The 25,010-nt window shown below is 36.2% G+C and overlaps 3 protein-coding genes across 3 annotated transcripts in view; all 3 read right to left on the reverse strand.

Annotated features, from left to right (window-relative positions):
• xpo6 (exportin 6) overlaps positions 1-13,628 on the reverse strand; it is a 24,533-nt gene extending 10,905 nt beyond the window's left edge. Inside the window, exons 1-14 of the mRNA XM_015368889.1 lie at positions 12,894-13,628; positions 12,044-12,134; positions 10,515-10,627; positions 10,051-10,248; positions 8,283-8,442; positions 6,464-6,541; positions 5,794-6,313; positions 3,964-4,090; positions 3,766-3,875; positions 3,565-3,673; positions 3,271-3,363; positions 875-944; positions 622-781; positions 343-435 (exon numbers count right to left, since the gene is read on the reverse strand). Of these exons, the coding sequence (XP_015224375.1) occupies positions 343-435; positions 622-781; positions 875-944; positions 3,271-3,363; positions 3,565-3,673; positions 3,766-3,875; positions 3,964-4,090; positions 5,794-6,313; positions 6,464-6,541; positions 8,283-8,442; positions 10,051-10,248; positions 10,515-10,627; positions 12,044-12,134; positions 12,894-12,896 (1,925 nt within the window). The 5' untranslated portion in view covers positions 12,897-13,628. The remainder of the gene's footprint in view (positions 1-342; positions 436-621; positions 782-874; positions 945-3,270; positions 3,364-3,564; positions 3,674-3,765; positions 3,876-3,963; positions 4,091-5,793; positions 6,314-6,463; positions 6,542-8,282; positions 8,443-10,050; positions 10,249-10,514; positions 10,628-12,043; positions 12,135-12,893) is intronic.
• Positions 13,629-16,871: 3,243 nt separating this feature from the next.
• Positions 16,872-19,942, reverse strand: LOC107080677 (protein FAM173A-like). Its single transcript, XM_015368885.1, has 6 exons — positions 19,687-19,942; positions 19,069-19,232; positions 18,886-18,990; positions 18,668-18,808; positions 17,963-18,013; positions 16,872-17,606 (listed from the first exon to the last, which is right to left on the reverse strand). Exons 2-6 carry the CDS (start codon positions 19,228-19,230, stop codon positions 17,409-17,411), a joined length of 657 nt encoding a protein of 218 aa, XP_015224371.1. The 5' UTR covers positions 19,231-19,232; positions 19,687-19,942; the 3' UTR covers positions 16,872-17,408.
• A 653-nt stretch (positions 19,943-20,595) lies between these two features.
• LOC107080679 (HIRA-interacting protein 3-like) lies at positions 20,596-24,660 on the reverse strand. The gene is made up of 7 exons (XM_015368888.1): positions 24,539-24,660; positions 24,239-24,383; positions 22,850-23,212; positions 22,617-22,762; positions 21,800-21,947; positions 21,268-21,366; positions 20,596-20,922 (listed from the first exon to the last, which is right to left on the reverse strand). Exons 1-7 carry the CDS (start codon positions 24,575-24,577, stop codon positions 20,738-20,740), a joined length of 1,125 nt encoding a protein of 374 aa, XP_015224374.1. The 5' UTR covers positions 24,578-24,660; the 3' UTR covers positions 20,596-20,737.
• Between the last annotated feature and the right edge of the window lie 350 nt (positions 24,661-25,010).

A 25,010-nucleotide genomic window follows, 5' to 3' on the forward strand; every position in this document is an offset into this window, starting at 1 on the left:
GATTCATCGATTAATCGAAAAAATAATCGGCCGATTCATCGATTTTCAAAATAATCGTTAGTTGCAGCCCTAATTTAAATCTAATAATTTTAGAAATTCACATATAGCACATATTTGTTCTTTAACTGCATTTTGTCCAAATATAAAGTTACTCTAAACAGGAACCAAAATGCAGTTTGCAGGGGGGTGGGGGGGGGGAGGTAGCTAGCAACATTTAAATTCACGGCAGCGTTTTTTTACTATCCTCACTAAACGCAACTTCTCTCTCATTAGAAAGGCTGAGTTTTGTATCCCAGCAGTGTTTAGAGTGAAATGATGCATTGGAAGACATGTGATACTCACACGTCAGTGAGGTCAGGTTTGAGCACAGAAGGCACAGCTGTCTCCAGGTCATAAAGGCCGGTCTGAGAGCCATAGCAAGTTACTTCAACCAACCTAAAAGAGAATACAAACGATCCATTATGTACCAAATATATTAAAAAACACCACAAGCAGAAAAAAAAAAAGTTAAAATCTGCAACGTTTAAAAGTAAAAAACCAAAAATACAAACAGTAGCTTCTACAAGTAATACTGAGACTTTGGTATATGGCATGAAGAGAAAAACAAAAAAGGGAACAGACCTCTCCACCACAGCAAGAGCATCAGTGAAACGTGCAGCAAACACCTCTCCGATGAAGTGCTCAGCTAGGCGTCCTACAGCCTGTAGCAGCGAGCTGAGGTCCCTGAGCGAGCAGTGGAGTCGGCGACAGTCGTTCTCTGCAGTTATGTTCAGCCTTCGACCTAAAAGAAACATTTAATCACATTCATTTAGTAATTTCTCCCTATTAAAAAAGAAAAACAATAAACTTTTGAAACGCTTCACACTTTACATACCGGATCCAGTGGTGATGATAAACTGCCGCAAACCAAGGTATACATCCAAATTTTCTTGCAGGACTGGAAACTTGACACAGAAGAGAGAAATAATTAGATTTTTTTTTTAAATGCAAATATCTAATTCATATGCATGAGAAAAGGATTTCTGTTCTTTAAATAAGAAAGAGAAGGTTACATTTCTCCTAATCTTAGAGTAGATGTGCATCAAAACCAGCACATATCACACAAGGACAGTTTACAGCTGTGAGAAAAGAACACATAATAAAGCCAATACACGACTTAACAAGTGATTACAAAGTAGTCTCACTGAGGAGGAAGTGGGTTAAAAAGGAACCATTTTTAAGCTAACACAATTCAAATTCATGGTAAATAAACCATAACGCATTCAGAACATAGAACAAATGGCTTTCAAATGAATCCAAAAATACTGTTTTGGTAAAGTTTATAAGTCTTACACTCTTTTAGTCTGCAGCACAAGGCTTCTGTCTCAACCGTAATACGCCAGAAAATGACCAGCAATATTTTAACCTGGTTTAAAAAAACAAAAAAGGAAAAAAAACAAAACAACAAACAACCTTATCCACATTAAACGTAGGAATTTTATGGAAAAAAACCCGAAAACAAATCTATGGATTCATCATCCATTTCTTTTCAATTATAATCCATTTTAGCAAACAGCCCATATCTCATGTACTCTCACTTTCCAGCAGTTGATACTCTGACAAACACGGCATCATGCAGAGCACATGTTTAACTATGCTGAGCATCAGCATTTCTCTGAATCTCTTCAGTTTATGCAGGTTCATACTTGATTAATAACAATTAATAACAAACTCAGATAAGATCAATAATAAACTCAATAATTAAGTGTAGATTGATCTAGCCTAAGGTTGGGAACTCTGAGTTTTTGGTTTCCCAACGGCCGCTATGAATTAGTTCAATCAACTCCAAGTAGATCCACTCAGATCTGAACTCCTGCGTAACAAGGATGAAAAGCCTTTATCGGTGGAGCCTTAATGCAACAAGTCACCACGACGACAGGCAACAGGAAGAGATTTTAATGCAGAAATGAAAGGAATAAATGAAGAATGTGTTTAAAAACAGAGAAACAGCTCTACAGCTGCAAAGAAGAAGAATACAGTCAAGGAGAAGATTGTTGCTCAAGTTAATGCGTATGATTACATGAAATGGGCTATGGCAGGCCGTTTTTACATTTATTAAAAGCACTCTTCTCTCTGTTGTTCCATTTGTAGATAACCAAGATAATATTCTCCTGATCAAAATCACACACCTAGCCTGAACTGTAAGAACAGACTTTCTAAATCACATTATTTCAGAAAACTTTAATTTCAGAAAGTTAAAAATGTTTAATTATACTGGTAAGAATTAAGTTTTATATACCTAGAGATGTTTACACATTTTAAGTGGCTTTTCTGACATTTATCAGCTTGACTGAAAATGTATTTATATCTGAAATAGTCATAGTCAAGAAATACTGACCAGTAACGATAGGAATACAGAGCTCTGAAAATAATGTCTAGACATCCAGAATGTTCATTCTAGATTTGAAGAGAGTCATTTTGTTTGCAATGGTCATTTTGACAAGGGAAAATTTTTTTTTAGATTTCAGGAATGCATATTCAGTAAATCAAATAGATATCAAAATGGCTTGTCAAGGCCTGTTGTGACCATGATAACATTGCAGCTTTACTTCTTCGATGGTAGTGGATCAGCGTATCTGTTTAGATTAAACCACCCGGTACCAGATGAAGATGAATAGTTAGGACCTGTTCATCATCCCATGGGGTTCCTCCTCAATGTGATCCAGCTATACATCACAAAGTAAATATTAAGTAGCTGTTTTTACCCGCTTTAGATGGTACCCGTAGGCTGTTATCACTGAGTGAATATTGATCCCAAAAAAATTCACTTTTCCCTTGTGGAATTAATTCATCTATTTATGTGTAATCTAAAAATAATTTCAGTAGTTTGTCATGTCTGTAAAAATAAATAAATAAATAAAAAATAATATCCGCTTGTCACTCATATTAAACAAACCAAAAAGCAAGTAAATCGCATATCGTGTCAACTGAGTTGTAGGATCCTCTCCCTATAAATAATTAATTTTGTGTAAAATGCCGATCATTTTTTAATAAGGTCGTCGTGAAACAGACATGCAGCGTTTGTGTTTAAAACCTAATGTGTCTAACGGGCCTAGTGAATAATTTTTTTTTAATGCACAAAACTAAGACAAAAATCTGACTAAATCAGGAGATAACGTGATTGGCTGTAAGGAGAGCGGAGACAGTGGACACAGTTTACTGAAGAAAACCTGCTAAAATGTGCTGAAGTTATAAGTAATGCTGAAATGGTTTAATTTATTACTATCTTACCAGGGTAGAAAATGCATGGGATGGGAGCAGTTCCATCACCTTGGCAACCACCTCCAGACTCTGACGTAGAAACCTTTGCCACTCCGTCTGTTGCTATAGTGATAGGATGAAGAAGATCTTTCAGGCTTTGTAGTGAGACAGAGATGTGTTTTTGCAACATCTTGGTTATTTTAAGGTGTTCAAAGATTGTTATGCTAACAATGCAGCAGATTTCAATTATGTACAATACAAAAGTTAAAGGATGGAAGGCAGAATGAGTGGATTAATATGTTTACAACTATTAAATCTTCTTACATCATCATCCAAAGTCTCATCATCCAGCTCCTCCAACTGAGCCTGGTTATACCGAAACTGGATGCGGTTGAGAACTTCCCTCAGAAGGAGAACTAAGGCATCTTTGTACCTGTCAGATGCATTTAATAGAAATAATAAAATAAAACAAAACAACAAAATATCTATTCACCTGGTTGCATCTGATCAATGTACGGGACTTACCTATCGAGTACACTTTCTCTGTCAGCAAGTCTGCTTTTTATCTTGGTTGTTAAAAAATCCAAAAACACACTCCAAATGTCCAAACAAGCGAAGTATCCCTCATGCGTGGGCTGTCAATTCAAGGAGAAGCAGGTCTGTATAAATTCTGCAGCAGAAGTGTGTCATTAACATGTTAATTACTGATGAAGCCATCATTACCTGGTTGAAGGTGTACTTAAAAAGCAGACCAAGAAACTCTACAATTGGAAACTGAGGACTCGACTCAATCCTTCTCAAGTGAACGCTCACAAACAGGCGCAGAAAATCTGTAAACTTTTCCAAGTAACTGCAAGATCAGAGAGACATCATTAATACAATTGAATAATTAATATATACAAACCTGTATTTAATTTTGAGGAGTATATTTTCTTCTCAATTTTATCATCTGAACATATTGACAAACCACATAAAAACACAATTTAAATCTGAAGAGAAATGTTTCTGATAAAGAAAATTAAGAAGTTGTTAATATCATTTTTGATAGGCTGAGTAATTTATGCGAAGCCGTTATTGGCTGGTTGACTCCATCCATCTCTTCTATCAAAGCATCTGTTTAATGTAAAAGGAAATATTTTCATTTTTGTACCATTATCTCTGTTGAGCAAATCAATTAAGATTTCAGACATACAAGATAATGTGCTATCAAGACTCTGTACTCATCCCTTTTTTCCCCCTTATTTTTATTTTTTTATTTGGATCTCTGAATTCTGCTCTCATGTTTTCTAAGTACTTTCATAAAAGCTGGAGGAAAATAAGAGACTCCTCATCTTCATTTGACTGGTGAGTGGCTGCCCTTAAACTTGAAAATATAACTTTTGGTTCCTTTTAAATAGATTACATGTATTGATTCCAGGTCCAGGTGAACAATGGTATTCTTTATTGTGGCTGCAATACTTCCTCTACAGGCGTCAAGGGAAGCACCAAAGCTATAAAAAAATAACCAAAATGAAGACCTTTGTACAGAGGCTACTCAACGAAAGCACAATAATTCAGTGTGCATCAGGAAGGCAGAACTAGGCAAGGTTGGTTTTATCCTTTTGAGTTTTCAACCGCTGCATGTAGACAGAAAAATAATCTAGAAAGATGCGCAGCTTTAAAATAAGTAAAACTTGTTTTCTTGCGCATACATACCAAAGAAAGTTTTAAGAACTCTCACCCGGCAAATCAATAAATGAATAAACTGTTTCAGAGAGACAATGCTCAATGAAATCTATCCATTAATAATGGCAAGAGGCAGAAAAACTGCAAAAAATGTTTTATATATCCTTATGTATTAGTTGTTAATGAGAAAATAAACTATTATAAATGATTGGTTGTAAAGAAAAGCTTTACTACAATGAATAACAGAAACTGTGGGAACCACAGTGATAGTATTAGTGGACCTCAGTGCAGCATTTCACACCAAGAAATATTCCTGTGTTGGCCTTTATGCTGCCTTATAATCCTTCCATAGGGACCAGGACTTAATAGATAACTCTAAATCAGAGTTGAGAAAAATTAAATGGACTAATGTTCCAGATTAAAGAACTAACATCCCAGTATGATCTTAAATAACTTATCCAAACAATCATCTAAAGTTGAATTACTTTTCCTTAATCTATTTTGCCACTTCCATGTACATTTGTTGAGTTTTCTTTCTTATGTTTCTATCCTGACGTACCTTAAAAACCCTTATTGCTGGTATCTATTCTACAAATAAACTAGCCTTGCTGATAGACCACACAAGTGAGGTCAAACTGAGACAACATAAAAAAAGGTTTACAGTATATTGAGGTTAAATGTAGTTCAACAACAACAGCAAGGAACATAGTTCATGCAGAAAATGAAAAAAGATGAGAAAGGGGTTTTCATAGCTAAACTACAGAGAAATAAGAATTAAAATTGGTTTTAGAATAAAACTAAACATGAGCCATTTACCAGTTAAAAAAACACAACTTCTTCAAACTTTTTATAAAAGAAAAATAAGTCTGCTTCTGCCTTGAACCATACCTCTCATCAAGCTCCTGCAAGCGGCTCTTGACTGTATGAGCATTGTTCTCTCGTGTCAGCCTTTGCAGAAGAAAGAATGTCTGCTGGAACATCCGCAGCAAGTACTCCTCAAAGTCCATTGGCACACAGTTCTTTGACATCAGTTCATTGACACAGGTCATGGCAAGCACGCCAAGCCGAGCACGATCCGCTTTATTAATCTCACTCTGCTGTCCGTTTCGGCTGTCCCCATTCGACGTTCGCATCGTCTCAGGGTTGAGCTGTCCATTAGAAGTAGAGGAGATGAGAGGTCCCGTCTTGGCCTTTGTCCGTAGATCGCAACCAAAACGTGTGAAGTGGAAAATGGATGCCAGCAGGGTGGGTGTAATACTTGTGGACAGTGGGATCCAGCTGAACAGGTGAGCCAAGCACTCCAAAACAAGACAACAGAGCTGATGACTCTCATTGTCCAATGCAGCCATAGGCTGACAAAGCAGCTTTGAGTATTGGCTGCCCTGAAACAAACTGCCCAGCAATTCCACTGATACATTAAAGAAACAAAAATTGGTAATGTTAACTTACAAACTGCTTAAAGAAACATATTTTACAACTCAGGTAAAAAAAGCAAAAAGATCCTCAGAATTCTTGTAAAGCGTTAAAATGAAACTTAAAAGTAGGACAATTCACTTACCACCTTCTCTTGAAGTGGGTGATGGAGGTGGAGTAGAAGTAATGACGCTGTGCTTATCCCAGTAGGTCTCCAAGATACCTGCAGGACACATTCAAATATGTTTCATTAAAAAAAAGGCTCATCCCGAGGGTATTCCTACTACTTTAACTGGCTCACATCAATGTTGGATCACAAACTTTCAGCGCCAAACCCCATGTGATATATATTTGATACACATTTTACTTCTACTCCTTACATTTTAAAAATAGACATGTCAATTTAGTTTCATCTAAGCTGATTTTCTCTATGGCCTGTTGGTATGTCAAAAATATAAAAACCATCCAAGCAATTTGTTTCATCCAGACAATTAATTTCTTTGTGGTTGGACTCTGTGCTGCACCAAATTGTTGTTCACTATATACCAACTTAAATCGTTGATGCAAAGATTAATTTGGCACTGTTACTATTAGTTATAAAACTATAAAACTTAAGTATAAGGAAGTTATCATCCAGAATTGTAAAAATTTTTTTACTTCAACAGGGTAGTGCAGTAGTTTTAAAAGTTATATTTTTTACTTAGGTAAAAAGCTTAAGTTGATACTTGTAACTTCTACAAGAGTATTTTCAAATAGCAAGATTTATACTTCTGCTTGAGTAATAAACATAAATAGTTTTGATACTTCTGCTGATACATCAACAAAAATGGAGGACAGCTGTGAAAATCAACTTTTAAGTCTCACCTCAGAGTTTTATGGTGTTTTATATCTGGACTTTAGGTCTCCTTTCCTTTTAAAAGGTGAACACCTACACACAGCCTCTGGTCTTTAGCAGCATCTAACTAATTTACTACCACAAATCTCCTGTATTTGGCTCCATTCATCCATCTCCCATCAACACTAAGCAGTCGGTGGGGAGATGATGAAGAAATAATCCCCACAACATACTTCCGTCACCACAATGTTTCCCTTTAGAGATCGTGTGTAAAGGTTGAGGTGCAGTGCTAGTTTTACATCAAGCATTTTGATGAAGGCCAAAATATTCTCTTTGTCTCATAACATCAAAGTCTCTTCTTCAACATCTATGCTCTGTCTTCTACATGGTTTGTAGTGTATCAACAATGTTATTTTCCTTAATACCTGAGCTGCATCTCTTCAGCTCCTACAGAGATACCATACAGATCTCAGCTCTTTTTCTGAATGACGCTCTTATTGCACAGCCTGTCAGTTGTGACATGACAGACAACCATGATAGACAGTCATGTCTCAGCAGTAGTTTCAGACTCTGTTTTCAGATTAAGGTCTCAACAATGCTGCATCTCCCAAAATCAATGAACTGTACTATAACCAAACCCTGCCTTAAAAAAAAAGTCTTCAAAACTGCATCCGATTGATGATGCCTTTACAAGCAAGCTGAATTTTACCCTATTATGGATTCGATTTCCTAAATAGGTGACATCTCAACAAAAACGGTTACTCTTGACTTTGAGATATAATTGAGGGGTTAACTGCAACTACCTGCCACACTACTCCCCTTTTTGTTGTTGTTTTGTAAAGATATTAAAGTAATCATCTTCTACCACTTCACAAATATGCACCATTAATGAGAACCAAATAGATTCAGGATTCATCCCATAAGTAACCCATGAAGGTTTTGGTTTCAGTATGAAAAAGTTAAAAGGGTATGGATACTTTTGAAAAGCTCACTAATGAGATTCTTAGTGAAATTAGGTTTGGTTTACGGAAGAACATTTGTAGAATAATTCCAAAGTTACATATTCCTAAATAGAGTTTCCAGTCCTTATCTGTTCACAGCGGAACAAAGACTAGAAGGTGGCTCTTACCTGTCAGCAGTCCAAGGACTGTTGGTACCTGCTCGAGCAGCAGTTTACGGAGCTCGTCCTTCCTGGCAACGCTGAGGTCTTCTCGAGGACAAGCGAGTTCCTCTGATGTGGTTTTCAGCATCACTAACCCTAATGGAGCAAGAGCTGGGGTCTGGATCAGCTGCAAAACAAAAGTTGGAAAAGATTGTTCAATTCAGCCCCCTAACTTAAAGGGGAATGCCGTTTTTTTTTTTTACATTGGGACCTTGATTTTACGTTATTACATCATGTTCTACTCACCCATATGAGTTTTGTGTCATTCGGAGCTGTTTTACAGAAATTCGGTTAGGTTATATCCAAGTAATGTCTTCCTATATGGGTAATCGACTTGAAGGCACAAACTAAAATGTTCATAATGTGTTCTTTATGGTACGGTATGGTTATATTTTTCAAAAACAAACTGGAGCGTGTATGATGTCATCCGTGCACGCCGGCTACCGTTCATTCATTCTGTCTGCTGAACTGCTGCTAGTTTTACTCACATGCCTGGAAGATGTCTAGTTTTACTACCACAGATGATCTCGCTCTCGAAATTGAATTGAACGGTTCAGATTAGCCAGCCGAATGAATAGAAGGGGTAGAGCGTAGCCGCCTGTAGCCAGAGCATCCTGTAACAACTCCAGTCTGGCGAGCGGATGACATCATACACACTCCACTTTGTTTTAAAAATATAACTATAAAAAATATAACCGCTGATGTCTGGGGGACAGTGATTTGCCTACATGTTATGAATGCTGGCGTACCATAAAGAACAAATTAAGAACAGTTTAGTTTGTGCCTTCAAGTTGTTTGCCCATAGGAAGACGTTACTTGGATATAACCTAACGGAATATCTTCAGAACAGCTCCAAATGACAAAACTAATATGGGGGAGTAGAACATGACGTAAAAAATGTAAAATCAAGGGCCCAATATAAAAAAAACGGCGTTCCCCTTTAAGTTGTTATCAAACATGAACAGTGTTTGTTTATATCTTTCAGTGATTCTTTTTTTAAGCACAACATGAAAGTGCTGTGGGCTTCATATTCAAAGATCATAAAAATCAACTTCCGTGTTAATTATAAAAAAAAAAAAAAAAAAAGCTATCCATTTCAAATCATAAGCAAATGTAGAAGTTAACTTGCTGTTTACACCAAGACTGTTAAAAAAAAAACCCAGATAAATATGGCACTGCTGGTGGAGAACAGAAAAGTCATGTGCATCAATTATAACATCTCAGTCTACATTTTAAAACCAGTATATGTGTTACAATTCAGATCAAATAGAAGGAAAATGACTAATAATAATAAAAACAAAACTGAAATATAAATCAACTTTGTCTGGTAGCTCTTAGTCCACAGTTTAAGCTATTAGCATAAAAAAGGGATCAGTGAAAGCATTTGAATGAAAAGCAATAAAGATCTGCATAAAATTAAGTTTTTTTTAATTACAGCAATGCAGTAAACATTCACACCAATATCTTTTTCTAGAGTACAGATACTTAAATAATGAGAGAAATAATATCATGACAAACTTTGAACCCATTTCACAAGTGTGACAAATAAAGAACCATTGTCAGCTTTTTGGAACCGTTTATATCTGAGTAAACATGTTTATTATAAGAGAAGCTGTGGTTTTGCAGTTCTTTGTCAAAGGCAACTTATTGACCAGCTTGCACATTTTAAACACATTTCAGTACGCAGTGACGTTTAAAATTATGCATTATGGAAAGAGCAATTGTAAGGTCTCACCTGAAGGGTGCTGGTGAAGAAATCATGGTAAAACATGGGCCAGTCTTGACGACCGATGTCAACAATGACTTTGCAGAGTTTGTTGCGGATGAAATACGGCACAGACTTATGCTGAGCAAGTAGGAGTTTGGGAAGACAGCTGCGTATCTCCATCTTGTCTTGTGAGGCTAATCCAATCCACATTTTGTTGACCAGGTTCTAAAAAAACATGACAACTTTAGAAAACAATGGACAAGAAAAGAGTTTTTTACAAACACTTCTTTCCTCAGCAAACAGTAGTGGGATTGAATAAAAAACATTTTGCATCAACACTGTCAAATTTAATTTGGCGGTGACATTGACAAGAAACCCACGGCTCCCCATTATTTCTGTTAATGTGTTTTACTAAAAACGGTTCCTTTTGAAAACATTGAAAGGCAAATAGATTCAAAGAAGAACTTCAATCTTCAACCTGTCGGACTTACTTCGAACACTGTGAGACTGTACATCATGACATACTCGTTCCGAGTATTGGAGAGGAAGAACAAGCAATGGCGCCATGCCCCAGTCTGCTGAGCGAAATTGTTCAGCAGCTCTTCTGCAGAAAAAAAAGGAAGTTAGCGTGGGATCTTAGAGAGGTAAATGACTTTGTAGTGCAGTACATAAAAAAAAAACTGAAAGTAACATGCAGCAACACAGGAAGTGTGTAATCTTGTCAAGACAACTGGCAAATTAGCTATTTAAAAGTAGCATTTAAGAATAATTTAAAATTCATATTACGTATATATTACATTGAATATGGATTTTCAGGTTTTAAGACAGGTATTTGCTTTAAGGACGAGCATCGCATAGTTAAACCTGCTTCTAGTTGTAAGTAAAACAAGTCAACACATATAAATCATTTTTCAAATTTTAGAATGGATTTTGATTTCATTCCACAAATATGAAAGGGTTACAGACAGGAAATCAGTGGGAGGATTCTATACGCACCAACGTATCCGATGGCCTACATTTGAACTAGAGGCAACTGATGTCTTAAAGTTACAGATGATCTTAACTGGATACATGCCCTATATGGGCTTCTTTTTGGAGGCATGATAAAGTTTTACTCAACTAACTTAAACCATTGAAGGTTAGATTGGAACTCCAAACGCAACAGCTTTTTAGATTTTATTTCAAAAGCTTAACATTTAACAGTTTTGACTGCAATGCAGAGGACTCGATTTAGACTATGCAGTGTGACAGTAAAAAAACCCAAAAACTAATTTAAACTAGCAACATTGTAAATTAGTATTTATGAAGATGAGTTTTTACTAGTGATTTGGTGTCAAATCTCTCTCTTTTTTTTTTTTAAATATTGACCCTAACCTATCTAAAGGAGTGTAAAATGTTTTATATCAAAGCTTATATTTTCCCATCAGTCATTTCTTGTTTGTTAGGGTACCAATTCAAATGCTGAAGCAGGAAGTTTCAACCCCCTGCCTGGTGATGTTTCTGCAAAGACTTTGCATCTTCCCTCTCCCTGGATTAACTGGTAAGTTAATAGGTGCCTCTAAAGGCCAATTTATGCTTCAGACGCATATCCTCTGCAACCGTCAAATTTGCGCAATTTGAGCAAGGATGGACGATTAAAATGAATGGGGCTGATTATTGGAGAAAAAAGATGGATAGCAACTTTTAAATAAAAGATATAAAAAATGAGTTCCTTATGTGTTATAGAAAAGTGTTTTTGCGTAAATTCAGCACCTAAAAAGAGGACTCTGCCCTAAATGATCACTTTACAGATAAACAAAAAGGCAACTGTGAAATTTCATAGCCTGCTATGTTGCCTGCTAAATATTACACACCATCAATATATTAAATGTTCAGACAAATTTATAGGTCATGTTGCTAAAGTATTAAATGGTCCGTATTGATAACCACTTATCTTGGACAGGAACTTATTTTTTTACTGTAGCCCATCCCTAACCTGTGGTCTGCAGACCTATATACTTCTTCGTGAATTTGAACTTACCTATTTCCCGTTTCCTCTCATTAGTCGTGCAACTGTGAAAGAACTCTGTCATCAGGTTCTCCAATGCACGAAGAGATGATTCATCTGAAGCCTAAGAGGAGAAAAAAGCAAACACAAAAATCAAACTATAGGATAAAGGACAAAAAAAAAAAAAAGGTATATCTAGATAAAATATCAAATCTGCCTGCGTGCCAAACCCCAGACGGAGATCATTCCTGGAAGTATTTAAATGTAGAACAAGACTTCATAAAAAAATTATTAAAGAGTTCCAGGATATGATCAGAGTTATTTGTCAGTTTCTAATGATGTAACCTGGCAAAGGAAAGGCACATTGATCAAGTGCATTTAGGTTAATGTAGCTCAAAGGATTCACTTTGCTGTGCTGAAAACCTCACTTCCTTTGCATGCCCAGACTTGCGACTGTATTCTTCTCACTCTCGATAATGTCAGTTTTCGTAACAGTCTTGTTGAAAATTGAATGCAGCGATCTGTCTTTTTGCAGCAAGAGAAGCTGGGCCCCGACTTGCAGAAACGAGGAGCCTTTTAAAGAGCATTCCCGTCTGAATTCCTCAAATACGCCTCAACTTCATCCGAGGCTACACTACTAAGAAGAGTTATTATGCAAGATGGGCGTCTTGCACCGTGAAATGGCTAAAACAACTGACAGATTTCACGGAAACACCTGGCCTCAAACCGTTAGATCGCACGTCAACCAGAGATACCTGGGCTACTCAATCAGGCTGGTTCATATTTTGTCCAACATAAGGAGCTGTTTCGGTTTAGAAACAGACATCAAACGACCCTAGAAAAGACAGAAATAGATAAACATCACGTACTGATATGTACTTACCATGTTAGTCTGGCTCAGATGTGTCCTTCACTTTATTCAGTTGCCGATCAATTGACCGTAACAGGCCAACATTAGTTTGTTGCTAGTAGATTCTATGCTAACACAGGCTAAGGTGTTGCAGGCTAACGTAACCGCACACCGAACTCATCATGGTGCACAACTGCTGGCTCGGTGCTCTGCACACAGCAAACACCACTACAGCTAGCTTGCTATTAAACGAAGAAAAAAAAAACACTACAGTGCTATTAATATTGTAACCATCAATAATAAAATCCTAAGAGTAAAACAGCCCTAACGTTGAAAGGTCTATGTCAAACTTAAAAGTTAGCCGCATTATCGTATGTCGCCGTTGAATCGATAGGAACAATTAGCATTCGTCAAAAATAAAACCAAATTACCCCTTCCGTCTTCAACTAAGCTAAAAACGAATGATTAGCGTCCAAAGTCTGCCATTTCGTAGGCTAATTAACCGTTGCTACCGCTACAGCGGATGCGGCTAAAGCTGTTAGCTTTTCTAGAAGGCTGGAGGCATCATTCTCGTTAGCTTAAATGTCAACCGTTGCCGCCGCTCAGGACAAATTGTATTTACAGTTTATGGTTTCGGCTCGGAATAATATGCATAGATATGATTTAATCTGAAATTCTTGCAGTGATAAACCAAACAATTCTACACACGTCTGTTCCTGTTATTTCCCTTTTCAAAGCGCAGGGCGGCTAGCTTCAGTTCAGAGTCTGCTTCACAACTTCCTCTTTTGACCCAATCAGCTTGTGTCAAGTCAAAAACGCACAATATCCGGTTTTATCTTTCCATCTCCAGTTTATAGTAGCATTATATAATAAATTCTAAATACGTGCTTTTAATGGGAGCTTTATAATCGTACTATTGTGGCATAAATATCTAAATTATGGTTCATTTAAAGCTCTAAAATGTGCCCTTTTAGTTTTTCTACAAACAACAATTTACAGTTATTTAATACATTTGAATGGTTATGTGTCTTAATTTAACTCCAAATCAAAGTTAAAAAACAGTAAAAGTATATATCCATATTAAATACAATTATTTAAATGCACAAAACTTTTTACTTTTATTTTGTAATGATGTAGTCTCACAGTGTTTGAAGTACATACAGGTCCTTCTCAAAATATTAGCATATTGTGATAAAGTTCATTATTTTCCATAATCTGAATGATAAAACTTAAACATTCATGTATCTTAGATTCAATGCACACTAACTGAAATATTTCAGGTCTTTTATTGTCTTAATACGGATAATTTTGGCATACAGCTCATGAAAACCCAAAATTCCTATCACACAAAATTAGCATATCATGAAAAAGGTCTCTAAACGAGCTATGCACCTAATCATCTGAATCAACAAATTAACCCTAAACACCTGCAAAAGATTCCTGAGGCCTTTAAAACTGCCAGCCTGGTTCATCACTCAAAACCCCAATCATGGGTAAGACTGCCGACCTGACTGCTGTCCAGAAGGCCGTCATTGACACCTTCAAGCAAGAGGGTGTGACACAGAAAGATGTTTCTGAACCAATAGGCTGTTCCCAGAGTGCTGTATCAAGGCACCTCAGTGGGAAGTCTGCGGGAAGGAAAAAGTGTGGCAGAAAACGCTTCACGAGAAGAGGTGACCGGACCCTGAGGAAGATTGTGGAGAAGGGCAAATTCCAGACCTTGGGGGACCAGTGGAAGCAGTGGACTGAGTCTGGAGTAGAAACATCCAGGGCCACCGTGCACAGGCGTGTGCAGGAAATGGGCTACAGGTGCCGCATTCCCCAGGTCAAGCCACTTTTGAACCCGAAACAGCGGCAGAGGCACCTGACCTGGGCTATAGAGAAACAGCACTGGACTGTTGCTCATTGGTCCAAAGTACTTTTTGCAGATGAAAGCAAATTTTGCATGTCATTTGGAAATCAAGGTGCCAGAGTCTGAAACCATCCCTTTTTAATGGAGTAAATACACAATAATAGAGATGATGGTTTAAAGGCTTACCCAACAGTGCTGATTGGGAAACACTGCTGAGGTCAAAATAGAGATTTAATCAACACTGACATTTTGCAATATGGCTCACTTTATTAGCCAGAGACAGATAAGAGGAGTACTTTTTTTTTTTTTACTTAGCAAAGTGCATGTAAATATGAGTCATAAATAAGGCCAACTCTGTCAGAAAACAGTACAATAAAACATACAATACATAAAAAAACAGTAAAATCAAACAAGAAAAGTAATCTACTTTTACAGTCTTAACCTTATTAGTTCATGGATAAGATACACATTATTATTCTAATTCCCAGCACCTTTGATCTGCAGGTCCAGAAATCAATATAAAGCAGCAAAACAAAAACCTGCATGAGACAAAAAAAAAAAAAGGTTTGAGGAAAGATGCTAATTAATTACTACTTTTCAAACATCATAAAATATGAAACATACAAAAAATATGAGATGGTAAATAATTACAGAAGAAAATAAACTACATAAATCAAGGCCAGCTTTATGAAAGTACATTTACTTTGCTAAAAGGATTGTTTTACAGTCATGCTTGTGAGTGAATGCACCCTCTTTTAGGTATTTGATTTTATATGTTTATAGATATTAATAAGTATGCTCAACAGCCAATTTGATCTATGTAGAACTTCAGATGAAACAGAACATTTAATATAGTAGCACTGAGCTGTGTCACAATTTAAATGAAGAATATTAAGCCAAAACAGAGATAATGTTAAAAATATATATTGTTTGCACTGTCTGATCCCAGCTGCAGCAGGTACTGCTTATCAAACACTCAACCTTTTTGAGTTTCAGGACTTCAATGGAATCTCTTAAATGGTTTGTTATAATGCTGCATTTCATTTGTACTCAGAATATCTGACCTGTGAGCAGATAACACCCGATTTCTGAATTCAAGAAGGCTGCTTTTCACATTAGAAGTGGTTACACTTTCCTTCTTTGACTGTTTTTAGACATTTTTCATCATTAGTGGTTAGGGCATTGCACTTGGACCCCAGAGGCTCTAAATTCGAGCCCCACTCCCACAGACTGCCACTCTGGGTCCCTGAGCAAGACCCTTAAATACCACATTGCTCTCCGGGCGCTGCACAATGGCAGCCCACTGCTCCCCAAGGGGATGGGTTAAATGCAGAGAGGGAATTTCATTGCTTTGTACTTGTGACAGTGTAATGACAATAAAGTTGAATTTTATTGTATTCTAATTAGTCATATATGCTCTACTTTAGTTTTTAAAGACTTGATGTTCCAATGCTGTTTATATGCACAAAATACTGCATAGAAGATCGGATCGCCATCATGTCAAAAATGACATCACCCCGACTTCCCACTTCCAAATTAAATGAAGCGCAGAGTAATGATTAAAAGATAACAAGGTTGGAAAAGTGGTTGTTGTTGAAATGTCTTAATCTACAAAAGGTTAAAAGGCTACCTTCAATTTATCTTATTTATAAAAATATTCACCCCATGTAAGCAAGAAAGCTTAGACTGGATGATTTTAAAAACATTTGTCATAAAAAGCTTCACGCAAAACTCAGTAAACAGTTTAGCTCTTCATCTGATGATGAATTATTTAAAAACAAGTGTAAGCTCTTTGGGTAAATAATAAAGAAATTCATAATAGGATATTTTTTCATTGTCTATTTTAAACAGCTAAAATAAGAAAGAGGAGAAATAATAGAAGATCTTTAAAAAAATGCACACATGCTGTTGTTTTGTAAAAAAAAATATTAGATCAAAACAGATGCCTGGTTATTTCAAAAAACAACAACAACAAAAAAAGAAAATGTCAGACTTCATGGGTAATGTCCGTTTCAAAAGCCTTAAGTGTTTGGGAATAATCACTTGCACCATGTGTGGCTAGTAACAATGACAAAGAACAAATAAAAAAAGGCCCAAACATTGTAAAAACTTTCTAACATGATGGCAGACGGTTCGTTGTTATTTTTCTTTTTTTTTCCCCAGCTACAGAACCGGGATAGTATTCACACACACACAGAAACTTCAGGTGCAGGGTTGTCCATAGACACCTCTGACAGTTAAATCCGACGTGAAACTTTCCAACTATAGCTGCAAATCTACAGACACATTTGCACTCATGGCTCAGTTTAAGTTTGGGTTTATACTCTTGCATTGTGATGCTAACTCTGCCAAAGGTGGCAGAGATAACATCAAGCTTAGATCAGTGATTATCTTTAGAATTTGTCAAAAAAAACAAGCACACAATGTAACATAGAGTGGGTTGTTGTTCCTCTGGAATTGTCAGAACTTTGGCAACTCCCTAAAGATCAACAGAGGTATGTTCATGTAACATACTTTCTCAAGACTTAGAGTTTGACTCCCTTTTAAAAATAAAAATAAATAGTCTAGTTAGTCTATGACGTCTGTAAAACATTAATACCTAAGAGTAGTTCATCCTAAGTGATAGTGTTTCTAAAATCAGAGCATTATTTTTTTTTTAAGTGACTAAATCGTCCTGAACTATTTAATGGCCAGCATCACACGGTTTTGCACTGAGGTTTTTGGTTTTTTTGACTGGTGTGATGCGGTTGTGCTTGCATATTGTAGGCCCAGGCTCTGTCCACACCATGTCCCTCAATCCTGCAAGGGTTCCAGTCTGGGAAGGGGAAACGGCCAGCCACCACTAAGGCATCATTGGGAAGCTCGTCCTGCAACTTTTTCTGTAACAATGAAAGCTAGAAACACAGGAGAAAAAGAACAATTACTGCAAAACTTACATGTAACTCAAATTCTATTTCATCCATGGGCTATGCCATTTCTGAATTGTTCATTTCTTTTTTATTACACAATCTGTTTAAATTGGCAAAAAATAAAACTAGGTGATGAAGGTAAGAGGCTTCCTTTTACTTAAAAACTTAAATTAAGTTAAACATGGTTTACATATGACGTAAGAGTGTGTTATAAAAGCATTTCAAAAGGTTGCTTTTCCTGAAGGCTTGCAATTTAGAAAAAAAAATGTCTCTGTAATGCCTTTAAGGGATGCACCATACTTTCTTCCAGCTAAGAGCTGTGTGTTCAAAACAATACTTACCACACTGGGAGCCAGAAACACTGTGACATTCTTGCATTTTGACAAGTCGATCTGAGATGGAACACAAAGAGGAATGTAAACTGAACGACAGGTTTAAGAAGAACCAAAACGGCAAGAAACACCCTAAGCAGTTTTTGTTGTTTTTTCTTTTTTTTAAATGACTTTTTGTATTCATGAGTTTCTTTAGCTATGTAGCTATCCAAGAGTCAAGTGATTTTACAAAAGAACCAACAACTGTAAATGGGTTTATAATAGGGCTGAAACAATTAATCGAATCAATTGGGATTAATCGGTTATTGAAATAATCGTCGACTAATTTAGTAATCGATTAATCATTAACTGGAGTATAGAGACTAAAACATGCCTTTAGCTGACAGAGCGACCAACTTAGAGCAGTAATTATATCAAAATTAAAAAAAAAAAAAAAATAAAATATATATATATATATATATACATTTAGCACTTAAGATGAAAAAAATGTTCATCTGTCAATATTTTCCTTCAGAACTCCTCAAGTGGAAAAGTTTTAGTTTAACAGATTAATCAATTGCAAAATAATTGTTAGTTGCAGCTCTAGTTTAAAGGTGTTTGGACACCTATAATTAGTGGTAGAGCAAAGTCTAAGCCTTTATTGGAACAGCATATTTGAATTCTTGTTGAGTTTGTTCAATACTCTCCATTGATATATGTGAAAAAATGTCAAACCTTCCAGAGATCTTCTTGTCTGTATGACACTTTTCCATGGTGACCTGCTCTCCAAGCATGAAAGCGAGCCAGCTGTACAAGCCAGGGGTTGAGCTCATAACCGACCGCAGGAGCAAAGCCATGCTGATAGGCTTCCAACACCTGAATGGTCAAAGGAAGCAACTTCAGACCAGAATTCAGTGCTGGAAAATGAGTTTTAATCTTGCAGTTGTACTTACAATACGACCATCGCCTGATCCCAAGTCGACCAAACCTCCTGTTCTACCTCTCATCAAACTCATCACATTTTTTACTTGAGCTTTGCTAGCAGGGATGTAGGGGACCTGAAAGGATTTTATGTTTAGACAGAAGGCAAAACCTTCAAACTGCAGCAAAGTTTTAACAATGATGCTCATTAAAACCTGTAGCTTTAGTGGCACTTTTCTGAAGCCAGGCTGAAGGAGTCCAACCCACATGGCGTAGACTGCAAGCCCAGTGCCAGCAGCTATCTGCACAACTCCCCAAACTCCAAGGTGCTTGGTTCTGAGCTCAGCCAGCGCCTCATTTGGCATGTCGTCATCCATCTCTGCAAGAAATCAGAAAGTCTGAGTCCAACTATGTTAAAATATTACAAAAAATGTCTTTATCCATGTAAAGGTCTAGAAAATATGTAGTCTTTGTGAGAACACTGTATATATAGTTTGCACTACAGTTGATGACTCTGTAGTTACACATCAGAGGAGTATTACTTCACTTGATGTGTGAAAAAAGACCCAACATTTACATGCAAAATAAAAATAGACTTGTATTCATCCCTAAGTGAAAATATATATTTTTTCAATGTAGTGCAATATACATCATACATATAAACGATTACAATATAAACATACAATTAATGAAAAAATGCTTCAGTCAGTTGGGGAAATGATTTGAATTACCACTGTAAATTGATCATTTCAATGGACCAATGTATAAAAGAAGACATAGATTTAGCCCCGGGAAGCCTAAATAATGTATATGACATAATTTATCATACATACAGTTAAAGTTGATCCGATGCAAACGATAAACACGTTGTGTATTTCAGCATTTCGCGCTGTTTCTGCCGAAATCACACATTAAAATAATCTACACGGTGCTATTATGTACCGTGCGGCGTTTTCAGAATAAATAATACTTTTCCACACGACAACAAAAAAACTAAACGCCTAAGTTCTGAACGTAAACAAAAACTCAGAGAACACCACGTTCTCAAAATAAAAAAACCCTTCAGCGGTGCATTCGGACATATTACCGTGTAGAACAGGTGCATCTGCAAAATATTCCGTATTCTGAAGTTCCGGAGAAACGAAGTCACTTTATTTGTGTGGGGAGGAGTTTGGTTTCGTCAAGAATATTTATGTACGGTTTTATTATATCTTTCTCAGACTATTAAAGCTTGAAATTGTTTTAATACATTGAAATAATAAAAAAAAAAGCACCAATGATTGTCTAATGTAATTTTAAAATGTAACTTAAAGGCAAGTCTCTCACAAAAGTTGAATATATAAGATGTATCAGTCTTTAGCAATTATGTTGCAACAAATTGTTAATTTTCTCATAGCTGAGTTTCAGCCTTACAAATAAAACATTTAATGCTACCGTTTGTGATTAAAATTCCTTATTAGAAACTATACATCATGACACACACACACTAGGAAACCCTTTTAATTTACTAACCTGCTAGAATTTAAAGGTTAAATTTAAAACGAGCCAGTCTTTAATACAGCCTGTTATTGTAGGAAGTATTGTGATTAAAATGTTAAATTATAGGAAAAAAAACAAAAACAAATTTATTAAACACTTGCAAGTATTACTTTCATTTTATTTTATTCTTTTAACATTCACAGGCATATATTTAAAGCTATTGCATTTGGCTCTTGTAAAAAAAAAAAAAAAAAAAAGAAGAAGAAAAGAAATATAAATAATATCAAACAACTTTTATTTTAGCTGGAACATTAAAACAAGCGACTTCAAATTTTTTATTAAAAGGTTTACAAAATATGTATGAATGCACAATTCAACAACAAACAAAAGTGACACAGTCCATGTTTAGTCAGTGTCTGCATCGTCGCTAATGATTCCATGCAGGTTGGCCCACTCTGACATCTTTCTGCGTCCTTTGAGAGGAACGTTTTCCCGATCACTATCGGAATCAGAGCTCAAAGTGCGATGATAATTGGATGGAGGGTCTTTCAGTTCCCACATGGCTGAGGTTCCTCTGCGTTTAGGCCGACCTGAAAGGTGACCATAGATCATTAGATAATGCACCACAAAAGCTTATTAAATGCCATATAAAAATGACCAGATCTGGACTGTAATGTATTGCAAATGCCTTTCCTATATACTATTCATCTATTAAAGTTGGTAGAAAATACTTTGATCTTCTTATAACGTCAGCAAAACAACTAGATTAAACATGTTTTTCATTATGGCGAAATGGCTTAATTATCGCAAGTCATCTGTGGCATCTAGAAACAACCACCTAACCACAATAATGTATTAGTATCAGGTACTTACTCATTTGGGTTTGATGCTCATAAAACCCCAAAATAAAAAGAAATAAACAAATTCGAAGATACCTTGAGTGGTGATGATATTGTGGACATCAAGTTCAGCCAGTTCCTGAGCTTCCTCCCTCTTTAATCGAATTTTCTTACATTTCTCAATAGAAGGGTTACCTGCATAGAAGGGGAAAGGCAATGTTACTATAAAGAAGGGTAATAATATAGTAACAGTTTGTTCAAATTGATTTGAGAAAAACAGAACACATTTCTACAAAACAAAAAAAAAAAAAAAAAACTCAACATAAAACACAACAGGAATCAAGTTTGTGAGAGATTTGTTTTTGGGCAAATTTAAAAGGCAAAAATAATAATGGGATCCCTCCAACTGAGCAGCGTCTCTATTTGGATTTTTTCTAGGTTAGTAGAAACTGAAATAGAGAAGAACAGATTCTGAGATAATCTCATGCTCTTCTGATAATTTACAACCATTTTTGTTATCCTCTTTTGGAGGTTTCTCTCTTCCTCTGATTAACATTTTATACCATCGCTTTAAAAGGAAACCCCTAAGATTTGGGGTCTGTAAAAAGACAAACGTATCCTCACTGACCACGGACACCAAGGTCTTCCAGTTCCTTCTTCAAAACAGCCACTTTGGAGCGAATGGAACGGCAGTCATCTAGCAGCTTCTTGTAATTCTTCCTTACACCACAGAGGGCGATGTAACGTTTGAGTCGCACAACTGCTTTGTCTTCCTCCTGCAGGTTTAAAAAGACAAGAAAAAGAATATAACATTATGTCTTGATTCGAATACTATAAATGAAAGCTGTTACTCCTCTTCTTTCACCTTTCAGCAGGTCAACAGTAAGAACACTACCCAGGGTAGCAAATACTCCTGACTGCTGTGCTGAATCTAGTTAGCCTTCAGCCTTATAAACGTCCATGGAAAGGAGGTGCAAATGAATGATGCTCATCAAATTGGTGCAAATACAATTTGTCATGCAAATGATTGTAACAGTCTGTATAGCTCCTATGCGCCAGTTAGGAAAGTTGGAAGATCAATGAACTCTCAATAGGAAGAGTTCATTGATCATACGGGCTTCTTTTTCTACATCCTTCTTAACTGCCAGTACTATGCAGAGCATGCTCCCACTTTAGCTTAGCAATCCTTATAGATTTGATGAATTTGAAAAGAGCCATGATCTTCTTAGTCTTCACTACCCATACAAATTAACATGATTTTTTTTATTTATATACTGTATTTTTTCATATGCTGTGATGTTTTGCCGTTTTCTGCAACTCATGCTGCAGAAATTTCAAATCAAAATTTTTATTATCTATGAACATTTCAATCAATCCTCCAAATGGAATATTATATACATGTATACACACACATATACACATACATGCATCCATGATGAGCTCACCTTTTGACCTCCGTTCTTTTTGCCCACGTTTGCTTTCTTTTTCTTTTCATTTTTGTTTTTTTTCGGGCTGCTTTTCCGCTCATCCTCTAGTGAAGGCAGTGACGATGAATCTGAGTCGGAATCATTTTGCTTCTTCACATCTTCTTCTATTTAAAACAGCAGAAGAGCATCCAACAGCCGGTTAACCACGACCATACACACGTAAGCATATTTAAGCCATGCTGAACAGTTACCTTTTTTAGCGGCAGAGGAATCTTCCTCCCCGTCTTTGTCACTTTTCTCTGACTTGCTGTCTGCATCACTTTCACTCTCCTCATCACTTCTCTGTGGTTTTTCTCCTCCACTTGTATCGGTGGTTCTAATCTCTTCCTTTTTGGCAGCACTGGCCTTCTTTTTCACAATTTTCTCAGGACTTGGACTCTCATGCCCACTCTTTTCTGACTCTTCAGATGAAGAATCATCACCTGACACACGAGGTTCAGCTTCGCTTTCATGTTCATGGTCAGATTCTTCTGCTGCTACTTTAGTTTTAGGCAGCGGACTGACTTGTTCTTTGCTTTGACTTTTTTCTTTACAGTTCGGCTCATCCTCAGAATCTGTGAGAAACATAATAACAGCAAGAAAAAAAAAAGTATCAATGACATTTCCTGATGCAAGTCACATTCGTTGCATAAAATTCAACCACAGAACTCACGAAATGAGGTTTCATGAAATGAAATAAGCTGTGATATGAAAACATGTCATTAGAGAAAGCCTTGCTAATTATTAAACTTTACATAAGTTAGTTACATCAACGGCTGTTTATGTGAAATAAAAACTTATACCTTTAAATGTAGATTAGAATGGAAAAAACAAAATTTATTTCCTGCTAGAAAGCTAAAATGCACCACCATAAACCATCATACCTTACATGTGAACATTTTCCCAGTCCATACCAATGGAAATGCAGCAGCTCAGAAGTTTCAACAATAACTACATGAAAAATGGTGCATTGCATTCGCTTGGCTTCGTTCATGGAGCTTCAGTTTATACTGTTGAGCAATAATTAAATGCTGCAGCAGGTTAAGGTCTTTAAATACGAGAGAATCCATCTTTGAAAATCTCAGAGGATCTTTTCTTTCCATGTTTTCTACTGATATAGAACTGGATTATGGAGAAACCTGTAAAAATTGAGATTCATTTCTTCTGTCAACTCTTTTGTAGCTATTATAAGATAGAAGACAAATCTTATGCTACAAACCCCTTATCTCAACTCTCCTTTAATTTCCTGGCTGTGAATCTAGAATTCCTGTTTACAAGATGGTTCAACTGAAGTCATTAAATGTGGAAAAGCTGTAACTTCACATCAGAGCTGCTTACGAAGAGTAGAACATCTCAGCAAAACATCAGAGAGACAGTATTCACCCTTTATGTTCCACAAGTGTTTTAGCTGTTGTGCATCAGAACATTAAGACTTCTGCATTTTCTCTTAATTCAATACTTTATTAATGTACAACAAAAAGGGCTGCAAGTTGATGCATAAAATGGGATAGAAAAAAGGTGCATTAATATCGCTAAAGAATTGTACAGGACATTTAACATTAACTAACCAGTGACAGATTCATTATTGATTTATTCACTACCTGATGAAGAGGTCAATGCTTGTGATCTGGATTTCTTTGCCTTGGATTCCGTTTCATCTTCATTTTCCAGCTCCTCGCTTTCTTTCTTCCTTTTCTTTTGTGGTTTCTGTGATTCTGTAGTTTCAGAGTCGCTGTCATTGTTTTCCTACAATGTACAGAACTTTGTTAGCAAAAAAAGTCATTAAAATATTCAACAACAAAAAAAAACTACAGTATTATACATAAACTTCATGCATCAGAAAATAATGACAACTTTGATGCAAACAAATAGAAGTTTGACAATCATTGTGCTTCAGATACCTGCAGTTTCATAAGCTCTTCTTTCACCACCTGCTTCATAATTTGTTTTGCGTCAGAACTTAATGATTCATATCCTGTAAGAGCCAGATATCGTTTTTTCAGTATTCCCAAGGTCAACGTGCTGGAAAAAAAAAAAAAAAAAAAGAAAAAGATAATCACATATGAGGAACATGAAGGATGCAATAAAGTTCATTTTTGATGCCATTGAAAACTACAGTGAAGTTAAAAGGAACCTACGCTCTCTTTAAAGTCTTTATTGTAGGGCTGAAACAATCAATTATCGAAATAATCATCAACTAATTCAGGAATCTATTAATCTTTAACTGGAGTATAGAGACTCTAAAACATGCCTTTAGCTGACAGAGCGACCCATTTAGAACAGTATTTATACCAAAATTGTGAAAAAAAAAACCGAACATATTTGCATTTAAGATTAAAAAACAAATTATCTCCTGTCAATGTGCTCTATTCA

This window comes from Cyprinodon variegatus, unplaced genomic scaffold (genome assembly GCF_000732505.1).
Source record: "Cyprinodon variegatus isolate N-32 unplaced genomic scaffold, C_variegatus-1.0 Scaffold2212, whole genome shotgun sequence".
NCBI lineage: Eukaryota > Metazoa > Chordata > Actinopteri > Cyprinodontiformes > Cyprinodontidae > Cyprinodon > Cyprinodon variegatus.